This window comes from Pholcus phalangioides, unplaced genomic scaffold, assembly GCF_987345545.1.
Source record: "Pholcus phalangioides strain wild (caught in Gottingen) unplaced genomic scaffold, Ppha-v1.0 ptg000015l_1, whole genome shotgun sequence".
Lineage (NCBI taxonomy): Eukaryota > Metazoa > Arthropoda > Arachnida > Araneae > Pholcidae > Pholcus > Pholcus phalangioides.
In genome coordinates this window covers 114,992,513-115,010,938 of record NW_028301608.1, presented here as the reverse complement: position 1 = coordinate 115,010,938, position 18,426 = coordinate 114,992,513, and the positions used below count along the sequence as shown (strand labels likewise).

General features: G+C 32.9%; 1 protein-coding gene across 1 annotated transcript in view; it reads left to right on the top strand.

Moving 5' to 3' along the window:
* The window catches only part of LOC149077647 (kinetochore protein NDC80 homolog), a 45,253-nt gene that overhangs the window by 25,193 nt on the left and 1,634 nt on the right, over positions 1 to 18,426 (top strand). The window contains exons 6-14 of the mRNA XM_089245206.1: positions 3,705 to 3,773; positions 5,654 to 5,729; positions 7,819 to 7,913; positions 10,285 to 10,429; positions 11,914 to 12,122; positions 12,377 to 12,646; positions 14,149 to 14,241; positions 16,947 to 17,086; positions 17,190 to 17,292. Of these exons, the coding sequence (XP_089101332.1) occupies positions 3,705 to 3,773; positions 5,654 to 5,729; positions 7,819 to 7,913; positions 10,285 to 10,429; positions 11,914 to 12,122; positions 12,377 to 12,646; positions 14,149 to 14,241; positions 16,947 to 17,086; positions 17,190 to 17,292 (1,200 nt within the window). The remainder of the gene's footprint in view (positions 1 to 3,704; positions 3,774 to 5,653; positions 5,730 to 7,818; positions 7,914 to 10,284; positions 10,430 to 11,913; positions 12,123 to 12,376; positions 12,647 to 14,148; positions 14,242 to 16,946; positions 17,087 to 17,189; positions 17,293 to 18,426) is intronic.

The following is an 18,426-nucleotide window of genomic DNA, read 5'->3' as shown; positions in this document are numbered from 1 at the left end:
TACTTTCTTCTAATCACTGTGTAGTTGAAATCACACATTGATTTCAGCCGGACAAATTGAAGCTGGCTTTGACAGTGTTTGGTGATTGCTGGTGAGAGATTGAGCATGGGAGCTGCACACTCATAACTAGATCCCGGAAGTTCAGACGAAATGCATATTTTCAAACTTTTTTGTAGAAACACCTGTTTTAATTTTTCTTGCCATAAATGTCTATTGCAATATTGTTTCAAGTTTTCTCGGGAATTTCAGAGGCCTTATTCTGTAGAACTTGAAAGTTTTGAACATGGAGAACTTCAAAAGGGATTTGATCTTTTTAAAATCTCTAACTCTTAGAATTAATTATTATCAGAAGGCGCCTCTCCACCCTTTCTGTCTATTTAAATGCAAATAAGTGCAAATGCTTGAAAGATAGAAAACTTTATATTGTGTGCATTAATTTTGCTTTGGCCAGATGGTGTTAGACATGAATGTTTTTGCTTCAGAGAAACACAGCCTATGTATGAAAGAAGCTGAAAAAAATTAGAAGTTATTTTCTTCACATAACATGTCCTGCATTGCTTAAAGATAGCTGACTGATCCCTGTTCAAAGAGTTCATAAATTGATGTCTTGACTCAGGCTGTTCAGGAGTTGAGATAGTTCTGGGTTCCGAAGTCCATATTGTATCGGGCCCATTTTATTTTTTTTACACCATAAATGCACTGCAAACAACCATGGAAAGTTATTTAGATATTTAGCATTAGTTTGAATTGACTAGTTGACTAGAGATGCCCTCAGGGTTGTGTGGCAGGTACGGCCATACCGGTCCCTGCCCTTGAAGTATATGTCAGCGCATGTGGTAATGTGAGTGAAAAAAAAGTTAATTTTTTTTACAACAATAAAAGAAAATAGCTGTGTTTGAACTATAAAAATAAAAATTAATTTTCCAAATAATGCATTAAATAAATGAGAATCATTCATATCTTGAAGGAGTCCCACAATCATTTCCTCTACAGGCTCTGCATCTTGTAATGCTGGCCCTAGAATCGACCTAATCCTGAGGGACCACAAATACTTTATTTTTGGCATGAAATAAATTTAATTTTGAAAATAATGCAGTTACTGTAAGCTATAATTGAAACAGTAAACAGAGTAATTGCAACTAATTTTTAGCCAGTTTTCGGACACTTAAGTGTGCTAGACTATGTATGTTTTACACTTAACACCAGTTTTAGCCACTTTTCGCACTGTGTCTAGGTTTTTAGTTGCCTGCTTATTTTGACCATTTTTTGTGTCAACTTCTGGGCTCTACTCATAACCCATTGAAAGTGCTAATAGTGTTTGTTTTAAGGCTAGCCATGGCTATTTCTTTCTTAATCACTTTTTTTGTCACTGTTGTAATATTCCTTGTAATATTTTAATTCTAAAACTATTTGTCTCCCTTTTCAATTCACATATTTTTTTCCTTTTTGTTGAGACACCACTCTCTCATAATGATGCTTCAAATGTTTTTGGGGCAAAAAATTATATTTAAAGTGCAATAGAGCTTTGTTTCCCAATCAGTACATCAGTTTCACTTTAGGGTACTATTAAAATTCCTGAAAATTAGGCAGGGTTGCTGTAACATTTTTTCAAAGTGTTAATATACTCCAAAAAGCACTGTGATGATAAAAAGATTCCGAAACCTTCACCTAAACTAATCTTGTCATATTTCATCAGATTTCTTGCAATTTCAAAGTGTTTCTTTTCCTTAAATAAAACTTTTTAGCAGTTAACAGTCTTTTAATACTGATAAATTTATTTTCCATAACTTCAGAACAGGTGAAGAGAATTTCTAAAAGTAAATTTAAATATACACTATATTTTCAAAAGTCTGTGTTCCTTTTTGGGGTTTTGACATTTTCTCGTCATTCTAAAAAAATACCGGGAAAATCGTTCTGAAATTTCAATCACATGTACCCAATACTTGTACTCACAATGTCCCGTGAAAATTTAATCATGGGTGCGTTTAGGGGACTGACAAAATTAAATAAGAAAAAAGATTTTTTCATCAATCCTGTATGATAAAAAAACTGCAAATGATTTGTAACTTTCACAAAATATTCTACTAACTTTGTGCAATACTTGTGTTCATTTTCATGAGAATAGCTTGTATATTTATGAAGATATAAATGTTTTCTATATAAAAATTCCAATTTTCATCTCATGTTTTTTGCTAATAACACGTAGCGTTTTTCAACCAATTTTTTTATGAAATTAACAGAAAATTTGGCAGTATGCAAGAGATACCATGTATAGAAATTTAGAATGATAATTTGTTATTGAATGAGATATGAGTATTTTAGTAAATAATTTTTAATTGTGAATGAGCAGGAAACAGCTATTTTACTTTTCCCAGTTTGTTTGCTGGATATATGTGACGTATAAAAATTACAGTTGAATGTTGTGAAAATTCAGAAAGATGTAAGCTATATCGAGAGCTATAATTTAAGTTGCTGGATAATAAGGGATTTTCCAAGAATTGGTATTTTGATTATTTTGTTCAGTTTCTTCATTTTGACATTATACACGTGTGTTATGCTCAGTCATTTCCCTTGTATAATATCAGACACATATCTTTGCTCATTGGCCTAAAGATGTGGGCTTATTTTTTAAATAAACAAGCAACATAAAATAAGGGATTACTCCAAAAATTGGCATTTCAATTATCAGCCGGTAATTTAAATTACAGCTCAAAATATAGAGTATATTTTTCTGAACTTTTGCAGCATTTAACTCAAATTTTTATATAAGTTTCATTATATTTCTGGTAACCAAATTATGAAAAAATAAAACATATATTTCTGCGCATGCACAATTAAAAATTATTTACTAAAAATGCTCATATCTCATTAAATAATAAATTATCACATTCGAAACTTCCACACTTCCACACTAGGTGTCTCACGTGTAGTGCCAATTTTTTTTGCAAACTTTGTAAAATTGGTTGAAAATGCTGTGTTATAAGTAAAAAAAAGCAATGAAAATTGGAATTTGCATAGAAAACATTTATATATTTACATCTTTGTGAATATATGTGGTATAGTAAATGCACACAAATATTGCACAAAGTTAGTACAATATGTTGTGAAAGTTACAAATTATTTGCAGTTTTTTTTTATTATACAGGGTTGATCGAAACCTCTTTTTCTTATTTAATCTTTTGCAAGTCCCCTAAATCTACTCGTGACTAAATTTTCATGAACGATTGTAAGCACAAGCATAGGGTGCACGTGACCGAAATTTCAGGACGATTCTCCCAGTATTTTCTAGAAATTTGAGAAAATGTTGAAACTCCAAAAAGGACACAGACTTCTGACAATATAGTGTAAGTAAATCATATATTTCTTATTTATATTAGACATATTGGGGATCATATGATAAACATGTTGGGATAAATCGAGAAGCTATCCATACTTATAATAAGACAACCATAAATGCATTTTATGGGCATTGTATAATATTTTATCATGTATATATATATATATTGTTTATAGTTTTTGTAATTGCATTTTTGTTTGGGTTGCTGTATTTTAGAAATATATGACATCCATATTTGTTATGGGCATCTTTTTCTCAGCCAGTCATTGGACATTTTGCTTGTTGTGGCCTTGTATTTGTATGTGCGCATAATGTATGACATTGTTAAAAATTTATAAACCAGCTAACAGGACTCTGTTGTTTTTAGATATCTTCTTGCATCACGTTGAATGATTATTTATGTGGCGAAGATTTTTCAAATGATGAGAGTGGAAGTGTAAGTTTTCAACTGGATTGTCTGTCTGAATATTTCTTCCTCCTTTTCTTTTTGGTTCAGTTTTTGATGCTAATGTGTGAAATCACTTGACTTTTTTTTTTTTATTTTAAAATAATTTAAATTGAAGTAATAAATTTAAAAATGGTTGTCCTTAAAAAGCTATAATGAGTTGTTAAAAAGTACTATTATTTAAAAAAGAAACAACCAAAACTACAGATCGACTGTGTTCAAAGATAGGTCTGCAACTGCTTTATGTGAAAATGTACTCAGACCATGCTCTACTAGAATGTTTTGAAGTAGAATAAAAAATCTGCTTGTGAGATTATTGAAGAAATACTTCAACACATTGTGAATTTTTGGCCTTAAACGAGCGCTCTTTAATCTTTTGTTTGTAACCTCTGGCTCAAGTTACCAAATTTGAGAAATAATTATTTGATTTATTTTAATGAGAGAGAAATCTACCTGAAGATACTCTACTTCAGTGTTTCTTAACCTTTTTTTTGCCCGTGGCCCCCTTTGAACCATATTTTTTACTCGTGGCTCCCCTGTCTTACCCAGAGTTTTCAACTCTCATCTAGAAGCAAGATACTTTATACGTATTGAAATGATTTTTTTCAGTGAATTTATACTGAACGAAAATTTTGCAAAGAAAATTGGCCTCCAGACCAGTAGCCTAGAATTTATTGATCTCCTCGCTAGTCCGAGTTCTATCAGGACCGTCTGAATATCATGGGGGCCCCCCCTCCTTAGGCAAAGTGATGCTATGGTAGTCCCATACTTTAGCTGAAAATAAACAGCCTACATATTTCCTATTTATTTTCAAAATTAATTGTACTATACAAAATATCATAATGTGGGGTCACTTATGGGCATGAGGCCCCTCACAAGAATAGGACTGACAGAGCTACAGCCCAGGGCCTAATATGGTTTTAATCTTTTATTTTTCATACAATACATTTCATATAGGGAAGGGGGTCTGAAAAATTTAGCCGGGGACTTGAGAAAAACCCCATCCTAGGGAACTTGTTGCAAAATGTAGGCGGTGAGGCCTGGGTGGGTCCATGCCCTAAAGAAGGCCCTGGTTTTATGGGTGGTTTTGTTGGATTCTCTCTCTCACTGTAAGTGTTAGTCACTAATATAAAATCTTTATTTCTTCACACCTTAATGTTTCTTCTCAGCTCTCCAAACCACCTGTCATGGCCCCTTTCTCCATTTTCTTCCGTGGCCGCCCCCTTGAAGTATCCCAGTACCACAAGGGGACCATATGGCCCCCAGTTGAGAACCACTGCTCTACTTGACAATTTCCAAGGACAGTGGTATGTGGAAGAGAGATTGAGCCAAGATGACCTCACAGCACATTGCTTCTTGATATTTTCATAATCTGTTGTGATCTCAATTCTTATTATCTCGAATTAACTCTTTAAGTGGCAATTAGAAATCACTAATCCCCCCCCCCCCAAGATGCCATATTTTCTTTCATAAAATAGGCTTTCCTCCGATTTTCAGCAGGTGCAAACTGAGGGGTATAAGGAAAGTTTTCCATTGAGAAATGAATTTTACAAAACATCTGGGCTTGTGTGCCAATGCTGAAATGAGAGGCTTTTATGGAGATGAGATACCTCATCATTGCCGGTTAAAGGGAATTCCATTTAATTAATGATGTAATTTTTAAAAGATGGATGTGCAGAGCTAGAGCTTTTGTTGTAAACAGGAAGGGGACCCTTAAGGAAGTGCCAGTGTTATTATACTTTGATTTACTTTTTATAATTTATGCGAGATTAATTATTTAAAAAAAACCAATTTTTTAAAAACTCAAATTGTGTGTATTTATTAACCGTGTAATAGTTTTATTGATGCCAGTAATTTTTTCCTTAATTCAGATTTTATTGAACTATGTTCTTGGTAGTTTTGGAGTGGATGATGAAGCAAAAGATGAAGAGGTGTTCGTTCAGTTAGGTAGACTTACTTTCATTTAATTTTTCATTGTGTGTAAATTGTCAAATCTGTACATCATCTACAGATTGTTTGCAGTTAAAGTTGGCATGTTCTCAGCTGCCCACAGTCTTAACTGCTCAATAGAAAGCTATGAAACTTTAGGAATGTCTCAATAAAAAGATGGGAAATAAATTGAAAACAAAAAAATCAATTCACACATTTACCACCAGAAAGTATTTTCTATGCTAATTGAGGAGCTTATTTCCAAGAGGGAACTTTTCCACTTTTGTTCAAAATTCTTTTGTCAACGATTTCTGAATTTTTGGATGAGGTCTGTTGGATTATACAACAGGTTTATTCAAACAGAAATAATTTTGGTAGAAATTACAATGTAAAGTTAGTGGTTTCTACCAAAAGGGAACATATGCTCCTAGTTCCTTTTATTTCTTATTCAAAAAGGGATATAACAATGTACTTCTCCTACTTGCGTTAAGGGTTTTTTTTTACAAAACAGTATATTTTTCAGGAGTGCTTTAAAAGTACAGTACTTCTTGATAATGGATACCCAGGGAACTGAAAATTTTTATCTGCTACCGAAAAGTGTCCATTAATGGATAGTAAAATTCATTTAGTTTCATTGGCATAATTTTAAAAAAAAGTGTCCTGTAGCGGGGAGGTGTCCATTATAGGAAGTTCCACAATAGAATAATCATTTTTCTTGTGTTATTTGTGAGAGAATTGTAAGGGTACCTTCCTTGGCTAGGTGAAGCTTTCTGGAATCAACAGTTGGCATAGAAATTTTCAAATTTTCAGACAACCAGCTCCAATTTCAATCACAAATTAACATTTCCACGATAATTTTCTTTCAAAATGGAACATTTCTGAAATTTAAATGTGAAGAACTTCCTTGGATGTTGATCAAGAAATGTAGCATTTAAATATTCTTATACCACTCCCTTATGCTACCTGTTGGTCTATTTTCCACTTTTGTAAAGCAGTGCATTCCGGAAAAAATGTTTTTTTTACTTTACTGTAAATTTAGTAATTGTGGAAATGTATCTATTTGAAAATGAGAGAGAGAACTCAATTGTGTGTGTGCACACATGTTGATTTTTTGCAAACATGTGGCCAAGCTTTATGACAGCATATCTAAACATCTCCCAGCAGAACTAGTCCCATTTTTCATTTCTTCACTAAAGAGAGTATGACATTCAATTTACAAAAATGTACTTTGCCGGTAAAACTTTTATGAACTTTATGCTTTGGCACCAAAAAGCTATGCAGAGATAATCTGTCTTTTAAGGGGCTTTGAAAAATTTCACCATCCCCTTTCCTAAAGTTTCATAATTTTTCTAATGCATAGTTGAAGCTGTAGTCTGCTCAGAACATACCAACTTTAGGCCTTAGACTTTATAAAGAAACCCTATACTAAAGGCATACAACCTTTTCTGTCTATGGGCCAAGTTTGCCATGTGGCCAGAAACCGGTGTACCTTTCTTGTTGCATGTATTGACACTTTTTCCCCCACATTTCATCTAAGCAAAAGCCCCTAGACATCATTTTATGACCCCAAAATTTTGGTATTAAGAGATTTATGCGAGATTTTAGAGCTCTGTTATTACACTGGGAAATAATTTGATTTTGATGGAAAGCAGAACAGATTTCTGTTGTACTGATAGAAAATAAAAGTATGATTTATGGATTAGACTGGGATCTGAAGTTAAAGCTGCAGCTGGTAAAAATGTAAAGAATCACTGCCCTAGCTAAATAACATAAGTAAAACAATAACGTTCGGCTATTATTTTTGTGGGTTTGATTCCAGATCTAAAAAAGTATTTTCCAGATGCTATGTCTCTGGTAAAAATTGATAACACTTGTACTAACACGTAAAGAAACATTGTAAAAGAAAATATATAAAAAGCAAGGTTTGAATTTTGGCACACATTTCATTAATTTGGGGGGTAAAACCCTTGACCGCGATATATCGTCAGTGCCATTAGACTAGTGTTATGCACCATCTGGAATGAAATTCCATTTATTTTTCAATATGGATGAAAGCTGACTTTTTTTATGTGATTTTGGCTCTTAAAAATGTATTATTTTTTTACAGTTGATAAAAAATATGACATGGATTTCAGTGTAGAAGAAATGGAAAAAAATATCGAAGAACTGAAATATATGGTAGAGAAAGAGAAGGAATATCAGGTTAATGTACATGCATACATTTATAAGACTTATCGCTGAATTGGAAGGGTGAAGCTGATTGGGAAAGAAAATGTGTATTAATTTATCTTTTAACCTGATTCAATTTACATAAAAATGATTATAAATAATTTTTGTTTCCAAAGTTTATATATATATTGTTCATAATTTTTTTTTCCTTGATGCAAAATTTTTAGCCTTCATACTATTATACCGATTCTTGTTTTACAACTAATATAAAATAATTTATTTAATGATAATTAATAGAGCCCAAAAGTTAAGGCACTAAAAATGATCGAAATAGGCAGGCAAAAGGTCACTAAAAATGCCTAAAATAAGCATCTAAAAGAGGCATTTATAATTAATGGAAGAAAAGAAAAATGGACCAAAAGCTAAGGTAAAGGGTCTGAAAACTAGCTAAAAAATTGGTGTTGTGCTTTACTTTGTTTACTGTATAAATATTAGTTTATAATAACATTATTACCCAAGTTGAATTGATTTCATGCAAAAAATAAAATGTTAGTTTTCCTCAAAATTATGTTAATTCGAGGGCCACCATTACCAGACGTAGAACCTGTAAAGAAAACAGAAATTGATCTGTGGGGCTCCTTCGAGTTACGAATAGTTCTTGTATATTTGTTGTATAATTTGGAAAATTCATCTTTGTTTTTGTAGTTGAAACATTTTGTTGAAAAATCGTGTTTTATTGTTGTAAAAAATTTGTCTAATTTTTTTATTTATATTACCACTTATGCAGGATTCTTTCGAACACAGACCCTGTGTATCCATACCTGCCACACACCCTGGAGAGTGGCTCTGTTCAATTTGATCGAACACCAAATATATGTATATAAAATAACACTTGCCATGGTTGTTTGCAGTGCCTTTAGGGTGTAAAAATGCAAAATAGGCATCAGGGCCCTGTCTGCTCCTACCCTGTATTGTGTGAGCCATGACAATAACTGATGACCTCTTGGAACAGTCATTGGTCAATGCTTATAGAATGTAGTCTGATGGGTGAAAAAAAAATTGTGGCTAAATTTCCTGGCGTGTCCAACCTTCAAGAACGTTCTGATATCCATGTCAAATGGGGAGCAGGAGACGTCTGGTATTAAACTGATGTCCAATATGTGAGCAAGACATGCTATGTGAAGCATGTGCAGAAACAAACTATATTTTCTCAAACATGGGGTGCATTCGTCTGAAAAAAAACATTCATGTTTAACGCCATCTAGTCGAAGCAAAATTAATTCATAGCAATAAGTTTCCTATCTCCGAGACTCCTATCTGATGATAATTAATACTAAGAGTTAGACCATTTTAGATAGAGTAATTTTTTTGTTCTCAATATATTCAATTTCCACAAAACATGGCCTCTCAAATTTATGCATGAACTTGAAACAATGACGAAATAGGCATTTATGGCAGGAAAAATTCAAAAAAGGCATTTTTGTCAAAAAAAAAAATTTAAAAACAGGCAAAAAAAGGCATTACAAGATTCATTGAAAGACTGGTTATTTGTGGAGATGAAGATTACAAGGAAGAAAATTCATCACTGCCCCCACAGGGACTTGAACCCTGGTCTCTCGCTTGCCGGATGAGTGCTCTACCTTCTAAGCAGATAGAATATTTCAACCTTGGAGCATATATATATATATGTGTTGAAAGGCACCGTACATGGACTGCGTCAACAATCAACTAATAGCTCGTGAATGACATATACGCCAACCAGATGGCCACATGTATTTAGAAATGTCCTCTCCACAATGCTTAGATGATAGGGCACTCGTCCGGCAAGCGAGAGACCGGGGTTCGAGTCCCCTTGGGGGCAGTGATGAATTTTCTTCCTTGTAATCTTCATCTCCACAAATAACCAGTATTTCAATGAATCTGGTATTGACAAGTGGAGAGGACATTTCTAAATGCAAAAAAATACATTTTTGCCAAAAAAAATTCAAAAATAGGCAAAAAAAGGCATTTGTGGCATCTTGCCTAAACTTCTGGGTTCTAATTATTATAAATTATTTAATGATAATTCATTTATAAATGAATTTCCACTAAGAATATTCTATTAGCAGATATTGCTTCTGCTAGTTTTCTTATTTTTCCGTAAGAGTAAATTGTAAGAGTTCTTAAAAAATTGAACAAAATCCAAAAAAATAAAAGTTTTTTGATAATGTGGGGGAGAGAAATAATAAAATATTTTATTCATTGTTCTTCTGTAATAAAAAATTGTACTGAGAATTCTGTAAAACTAAAAATAATTTACAAAGTCACATTTTATTAAAGAATGGATTTCTGTTAAAGCTCTGGTTTGAAACATATTAATTTACGTTGAACTTATCCTTTTTTGAATATTTTTTTTATCTTCTAGAATTCTTATTTAGTGTTGGTCGACAGATGTAAAGAACTGGATAAGGACATCCAGAGTTATGAAAAGTATCTGAAAGACATGGAAGTTTATTTGAAGCAAAAGACCAGCGTGGTGAAAGAATTGAAGGAACAGAAGTCGACCAAGGGTAATGAGTAAATTTAGTCAAATATGGTATTGGATATTCTACCATTTTACATTTTGGTGCTGACATGATATTCTTCTGGCAGACTAAAATTCAGACTTAAATTCATCCGGCATCACTGCTACTCTCAAAGGGGATGGGTTATTTTAGAAATATCGTCATCAGAAGTAATATAAAGCAATAGTGTCAAAATTACATTAGTCAGATAATGTGATAGTAAATTGGTTGGTAAAATGTAAGCATGATACTAAAAATGGTAGAAGAATAGCTTGCAAATGTTTTACGGGCATGAAATCTGAAAATATGTAAAAAAACAGTGAGTGATTAAATCTTAGGTGCTACAAAAGAGGGGGAGGGGGGAAACTTGATATTGTGAGTGTGTGAGGTATCCAAATATATGTTGAAATTTCGTTCACTCTTGAATTATTTTATTTGTTTGTATGCAAAATACCTTGACTACAAACTCAGAGTTACATTTTTGTAAAAAAAAATTCACACATTTCTCAAATTCAAGTATAGTGACAGGATTATTGTCAAGATTATAACAGTTTTTTAAGTGCAAAAATTCTTTAAATCAAGTAAGAATTGTTTATTCGATCAGAATATCATCTGTAAGGTTTTTGTGCTGATGTCTGAGACTGCAGATGTGCTTACTTCTTAGAGTTCAGTGCTGAGATTTTTGAGAGTCTGAGGAAGCTGAGATAAAAAGTTGTGATTCAGGAATGGAATACCAAGGCTTGTATGACATCCTTGTTTTTTCAGACTGGTCACAGTTTCATGCTTAAAGTTCAACATTAAAATAACAACTAAAAAAATTGTTAAATTTTTTTGCTCATTAATGCCAATGTACTTGGTCTGCATCTCAATTTTGGCCTCTGGGTGAAGATTGTACTCCTGTCTCCAAACACAAAGCTTATTTCTTAGCTTTTTTTTAGCACCCCTTTTGAACAAGTACATATTCTTCTATACTCAGGGTCCCAAATTCCATATGGCATACCAGGAGGAACCAAGCCGTGGAAAGATGATTTCTAAATAGATGAAGTGTATTTCAATATTTTTATACAGTAGAACATGAGCTGGCCTAACTGTGACTGAGGGTTGTCTAGTTATGGATAACATGCTAAAAAAAATTAAAAGCAGCGGTGCAAAATCAATGATCATCTGGTAGTTTGATAGAATTAAAGTTTTTGAATTAATTCACTCATGAATTTTTCTTGCTATTGGATATTAAGCTTCATTTTTTTTATCCGTCCAAAGTAAACCTCCCTCCAAGATTCAGAGAGTTAAAGCTTCTATATACTGCAAGAACTACTACTGGGCTCCACTGTAACATAATGATGTTCATAGATGTATTTAGGCTTTTCTTTTGTCAGTTTTTTAAAACTATTTTATGGAATTATTGGCTTCTTAACCTTTTTTAATAGATGTAAATCATCCAAATTCTTGATCTAAACATTTTATATTGTTCCTTTTTATTCTTTACCTAGAACAAACACTGAGCAAGTTAAGAGAAGCAGTTGCAGAAAAGGATGAGGTGTACAAAGCACAAGGATATGATGCTGAGCATGCCAAGAATTTTTACAAAATTACTAAGACAGATTTGCAAAAAAAATTAGAGAGTGCCAAGAAGACTTTGAAAGAAGAAGAGAAAGTCTGTTGGGATCTGAGAACTGAAATCTTTGGACTTAAAGATAACGTATGCACGTATATTTATATTTTATAAATATACATTTCTGCAACGTATATATATATAGCATGATAAATAACTTTGTTCCAATTTACATCGCAATTCTAAATTTTTTGGTAGCCCATTAATTAGGTTTACACTGTCATGTCAGTCAACAAATAAAAAAAAATTATCCGGGATATTTCATAGAAATTTCTTTTCTATGTGTGGGCATATACGGTATTTTTTTGTAAACCATTTCTCAAAAATTAATCTTTCTTTAGATGGATGGGCTGTGCAGAACATTTGGACCATCATGGGAGGAACTACGCAATACCATAGAGCATATCAGGTCTGCTCTAATTTCCAGTGAAATATCATCGTTAGTGAAGATGGGGAAAAACTTCAAGATCACACTTCCTGATTTCCAGTTGTTTCCCGCTTGCATCGATGAGGTCAGGTGCATTCTCGAAAAAGTCAAGTGTTACATTGATGAGCAAATGAAAAACATTGAATCCACCTCCATTATCAGCATCAGGGATAAAATCAGTGAGGTAATGTTATTTTCATTGTAAAGCTGCTGTATTTAAGTTTTCCTTTTTCATGATGTTCAAAATATCTGCAATTTATTATTAATCAAATACAGTAAAACCTGTCTTTTATGGAACCTGTATTGGGTGGAACCTGCCTTCAACGGAAAAAAATTGTGATCCCGTGATTTCAATGCCAAAATACACATTAAAAAACCTGGATTAAACTGAACCTGTCTAATATGGAAATGGAAAGAAAATTCTACCCTTTAACGGAAAATTTCATATACTGTGAGTGTTTGGCGACCAAAGGATCATACAAAATGTGCTCTGCTAATCTGTACTTGCCAATGAGAGTTTTACATCATCTGCATCATCTGTACTTGATGCTGTGGTTTTGATAAGCCATATCTAGTTAAGTAGTTGCTTTCTGAAATTGTAACAAAATTTTTCAGAAAAGCAGGCATTGAATCTCCAAATGATATGCAAGACTTACAAATTGTATGCAAGCTATGTGCATTCCATGATCGCAAGGCTGACCAGGGCAGGAATTAATTAGAGAAAGGCAAAGGGGGCAACTGCCCTGGCTGCAAGATTCAGGAGGGGGGATGGGAGGGGGGGTGAATTTTAGGTGGGAACAAAAACACTGTTATAAAATCATTGAGTTTTACAGGGCAGGGGTGGCAAGTCATGTTACTCTTTCCTTCATAAAATTTCTAGTTACGGCCCTGAGCCGCTGTTGTGGTCATAGTGACGGACTCGTGCAGCGAGGTTCCGGGTTCGAACCCCACCGTCACCACAGTGGTGGTCGGCTGAAGCAGGTTTTCTGTGGTTCCCAACTTCAAGGCGCGAATGCGAGCCGATCTCCCCTTTAAAAAATCTCGCCACAGAGAGTAACAGACCTACAAACAATATAAATGTAATTCAATCATAACACATCACTCACTTCACTTCTGAAATATAGATGGCAGCACTGAAAAATCAAACAACATTACATACACACTCAGACTGTTAGGTATACACACACAGTTACACTTCCAGCACAGCTCACTAGGTAGTAAATCGCCCATAGATGGTGATAGACCTGAGTTGTGGTCGGTTTGAAAGAAAAAGTTACTTCTCTGATGATGATTACATAAACATAGATGATAATGTACAATCTTAACCTGACATGACAGATATTGACACTCTAACTGAAAATTTTTGAAGAACCTAAATGCAGTTATTTTAGAAGAAAAGCAGACGTGTCAAAACCTTAATACAGTATTTGATAGTTATAGACTAATTATTTATTTATTTTATCTATTTTTAAATTATTTACTTTATCTTTAATTTATTTATTTTTATTTCAATCACACAAGATTGTTATATAATTTTACACATTATATCAATTGAACCTTTATTAAGCGGAAACCTTTGTTCAACGGAAAAAAATTGCAATTCCATTGAGGACAGGTTTTGCTTTACAAAAATTTCACGTTTTTAAATGTTGTTGAATCACTATTTCATCTTGTCTGATTTCTTAGTTGGAAATGGCCATGTCTGATTTAGACATCAAAGAACAAATGATCTCAGCTGAGGTTGTAAAAAAAGAAAGAGAAGTTGCTCTAAAAATTGAGGTATTTTTTTTTCAAGCTAGCAATCATTATTCATGAAATTCTATATTTTTTTCTCTCTCTTTCTTCTTCCCATTTTTGTCATTAAAGTGTTTTGAAATAATGAAGCTATTTTTTGGTGAGGAGATTTATTGATTTTGGTTTCAGGTAAAATTGATAAAATAAATTATTTTTAAGCAAGTAATGCTCAAAATAAATTTTAAAAGTTGTTTTACAGTTGAAGTAGTTGAGATGACATTGTGCGTGTTTTATATTGAGTTAATTTGTAAGATTTCTGTGACTAATGTTGAATAAATTTTTAAAAAAATATATTTTTTTCCGCTGAAAGAATTCAGTTAGTATTTTTCAAGTTCTTTTCAATGTTTCTCCATAAGTTAATATCTGAGGAAATAATTTTTGGTGGTTTGAATACATCATATAGCATTTCTAAACCAGGTTTTCCCAGAAAACCTATGAGTTCTACTAAACAGAGTAGTCAGCAACAGGGGCACAAATAGCTCATATAATCTAGAATTATAGAGATTCTCAAGACTTGATGTTATTTCAAGGGCTCCGCGAGCGCAAAATGTTGAAAAACGGTGCTTTAGAAACAATCATTTTGCATACATACTGTATAAGACTGAGATTAGCTCACCATTTTCAAAATATTTAGGCATTTCCATGGTGAATTGGAGCTTATCATAAATTTGTATGTATGAGAGCAAGGATTTTTATGAGATAAAAGCCGACAAAATATGCTCCATAAAAAATGTATTCTTGTTGTAAAAAAATCTAAGAATATGCTGTAAAAACCTAAAAATATGCCATAAAAAATCAACCTTTATAAATATGCAGATCATATTTCCTTCAGGAAATTACAGGAAATCACCAGTCATTGTCCAAAATGATGCCAAAGGCACACAAATAAAATTGCCAATTATTGTTAATATAGTCGAAAAATTGCCAGTGTGAGAAATGAAGCTAGTGAACAGTGAGCTTAAGGAAAAAACTAATTTTTTTCCTGAAATATGCAAGATAATGCTTGAAAATATGCTTTAAATTCTGAAAATCCTGAAAAAATTCTCTATCACATAAAAATAGCAAAATATGTAAATAATATGCAAAGTCATAGAAATATAAATTTAAGCTTATTAATCAATATTTAATAATTTTTGCAATTTAAATTTATGGTTTCCCTCGTCTAGATATGTATGTAGAAGAGTCACAAAAGATAATTAAAAAATGACACTAATAATCACTTCAAAAATAATTAACTAATAATCACTTCAAAAATAATTAACTAATAATCACTTCAAAAATAATTAACTAATAATCACTTCAAAAATAATTAACTAATAATCACTTCAAAAATAATTAACTAATAATCACTTCAAAAATAATTAACTAATAATCACTTCAAAAATAATTAACTAATAATCACTTCAAAAATAATTAACTAATAATCACTTCAAAAATAATTAACTAATAATCACTTCAAAACTATTTTTATTTCTCAACATAATCTCCACCAATATTTATTCACCTATCCCATTGTTTTATCAGTGCCCCAATACCAGCTGCATAAAATTCTTTGGGTTGCTGTATCAGCCACATTAGAATTTCATCTTGAACCTCTTCATCATCTGCAAAGTGTTTGCCTCCAAGATGTTTTTTTTAGTGAACTAAACAGATGAAAATCGTGTGGGGCTAAGTCAGGGCTGTAAGGTGGATGTTGAAGTTTTCAACAAAATTTTTGAACTTTTTTCCTGTGTTAGGCAAGCTGTATGTTGATCAGTCCGAATCAATTCTTCCACCTGCTGACTGTTGGTTCAGTTTCAATCATAATGGGATGCCCGCTTTAATCATTGTCACAAATTTTTGAGCAGCCTTGAGAAAATTTCTCAACCCAATTGTGCACTGCTTTATTCAATAAACACTTCTCTCCGTATACAGGAAACATTTCTTTGTGAATATTTTAAGCATCATCAAGTCCTTTTGCCCACAAAAATCGTACAGCAGTATGCTGCTCCTCTATTGAGCAACATCGCCATTTTGAAACTGAATTATGCATGCGTGCAAATGCTACGAGTCGATATGAAATGAATATCACAAAGCTGGATAAAATGCTGTCATCTATTAACATTCTTTGAAAAGTATTTGTAACTACTCTAAGATAAATCAATTTGTGAATTACTTATTGATTTGCCCTCATAATTAATAAACATTATATTATAAACATTTTTCAATTTGTGTCATTCTTGAAAAGTATAAATCATCAGAACACACAGAATAAATTTATCAAATGAAAAAAATTTAACTTATTTCTCATTATATGTCATCTATATTTCATTCCTTGTCACCTGATTTGTATAACAAAAAAAAACCATAATAAATTAATTTCACATAGGTTTTTGCCATTTTAGTTGATTAAAGGACTTTCTGTATACTATGCCCATACATTTTTGCATAAAAGGGCTTTTAATTTCATGCTTACGATTTCTCAGTAGATGTGACAGAAGTGGCAAAAAAATATGGGTAGGATTACTTCCCCCGCTCCTCCTTTCCTCATGATAAGGCAATACAACATGTAGTTTTTGTTTTGCAAAGTCTGTCATTTTCAAGTACCGAGAATGTTAGTTGAAAACTGTCAGGAAGCCATTAGGCTTCTGTATTAGATTGTTTGCCATGACCATTGTAATTTTAAGGATTTTTTTTTCATAATTTCTAAGGACAATCAGAGAGATCTGGAAAACCAGAAAAAATGTTGTGATAGCCTGGAGCAAAAGCTTGGCCAAATCTCAGACAGCCGGTCAAAAGTTGTGCAGGATATAGAGAATTTGAAAAAGTGCTTACAGGAAAAGCAGGCGAAGTATGTGTAGTTGACACATATTTTTATGTTTCTGCTTGTTTTCAGAAATATTAATAATGATTTTTTTTTATATTTTAATTGAAATTTACTTTTGATATTTAAGAAAAGAAGCTATTCTGAAAGAAATAGAAGCTGAGCGTGAGGCTGCTGAAACGGAAAAGAAAAGACGAATCAAAATTATAACAGACACTTACCAACGATTAGAAGTAAGTTACTGATCAAGTTTGTACTGCTGTCATTGAATCAGGATATGTATGTGTGTGTTACGATAAATGTGATAAAATTTGAGATTATGTCATTGGATTTTTATCACACATTTACCATAACATATATATATTTTTTCAGGCTGAAAACAGTTCAGTCTTAGCGCATGGGTCCACCTGGGCACGGCCAAGGGGCCTCAAGAGAAAAGAGCCTCAAAAAAATGAAAAGTAGTTGAATTTTTTGAGAATTGCCAGGTAGGGCCCCAGAAAAATCACTTGGCCTGGGGGGCCCATGATACTCTCAAGACGATCCTGGCTGAAGAGCTTCTGTGTTGTTTGAATTCTTGATGTTTCTTAAACTTCAGTGGTTGGATAATCAATCATCAGGGGATGTATTGGGTTTTGACATTCATTATAAAATGCAGAGAAAAATGCATTCAATATGGCAGCCTTGGGAAGGGGTGCAAAGGGAGAAATTGCCCCCTTCTAGAAGAGGGGGGGGGTGGCATTTACTTTTGTAATTTTGATTATAATTGATTATACAATTAGTCTTTGGAGTCTGGAGACGTGTTTTCATGTGCATGTTTTTTAGGATACTTGTCAACAAAAAACGTGGCAGTCATTCGAACTAATGCCCTTCTCTTAATTTTGCATTCCTTGCTCTGTATTTTCAGCTTCAGGTGTACCGGCCAGTTGAGTACATTCCCGGATTATATGTTTTGATATCCCAGGTTTGTAGGCGACAAAATGAAAAAGGAAACAAATTTTCTATCATAATTCATTTATTCATATAAATCAGCATTGATTTAAAGTTTAACATAATTTAAAAAAAAATCTTAATAAACTTTACAGTTTTATGTCAGTCTTAGAGATCAATCAAACAGAGTTCATGAATAATTTTAAAGTATCTCACCAATCCCAGAACCATCAGAATCATACATCTCCACTACACAAGCCCTTCAAATGCACTAGACAGTTTTTTCAAAAGTCTAGATTTCGGTCAATGAAATCAGCAAATCCTTCAAACATTGTGATGAGGTGCGGTTGTTGCAAAGCATAAGAGCTGTAACATTATTGGATCATGACCACCGCATTGTCATTGGATCGTGATTGTCACATCTTCATTTGTCCACGATT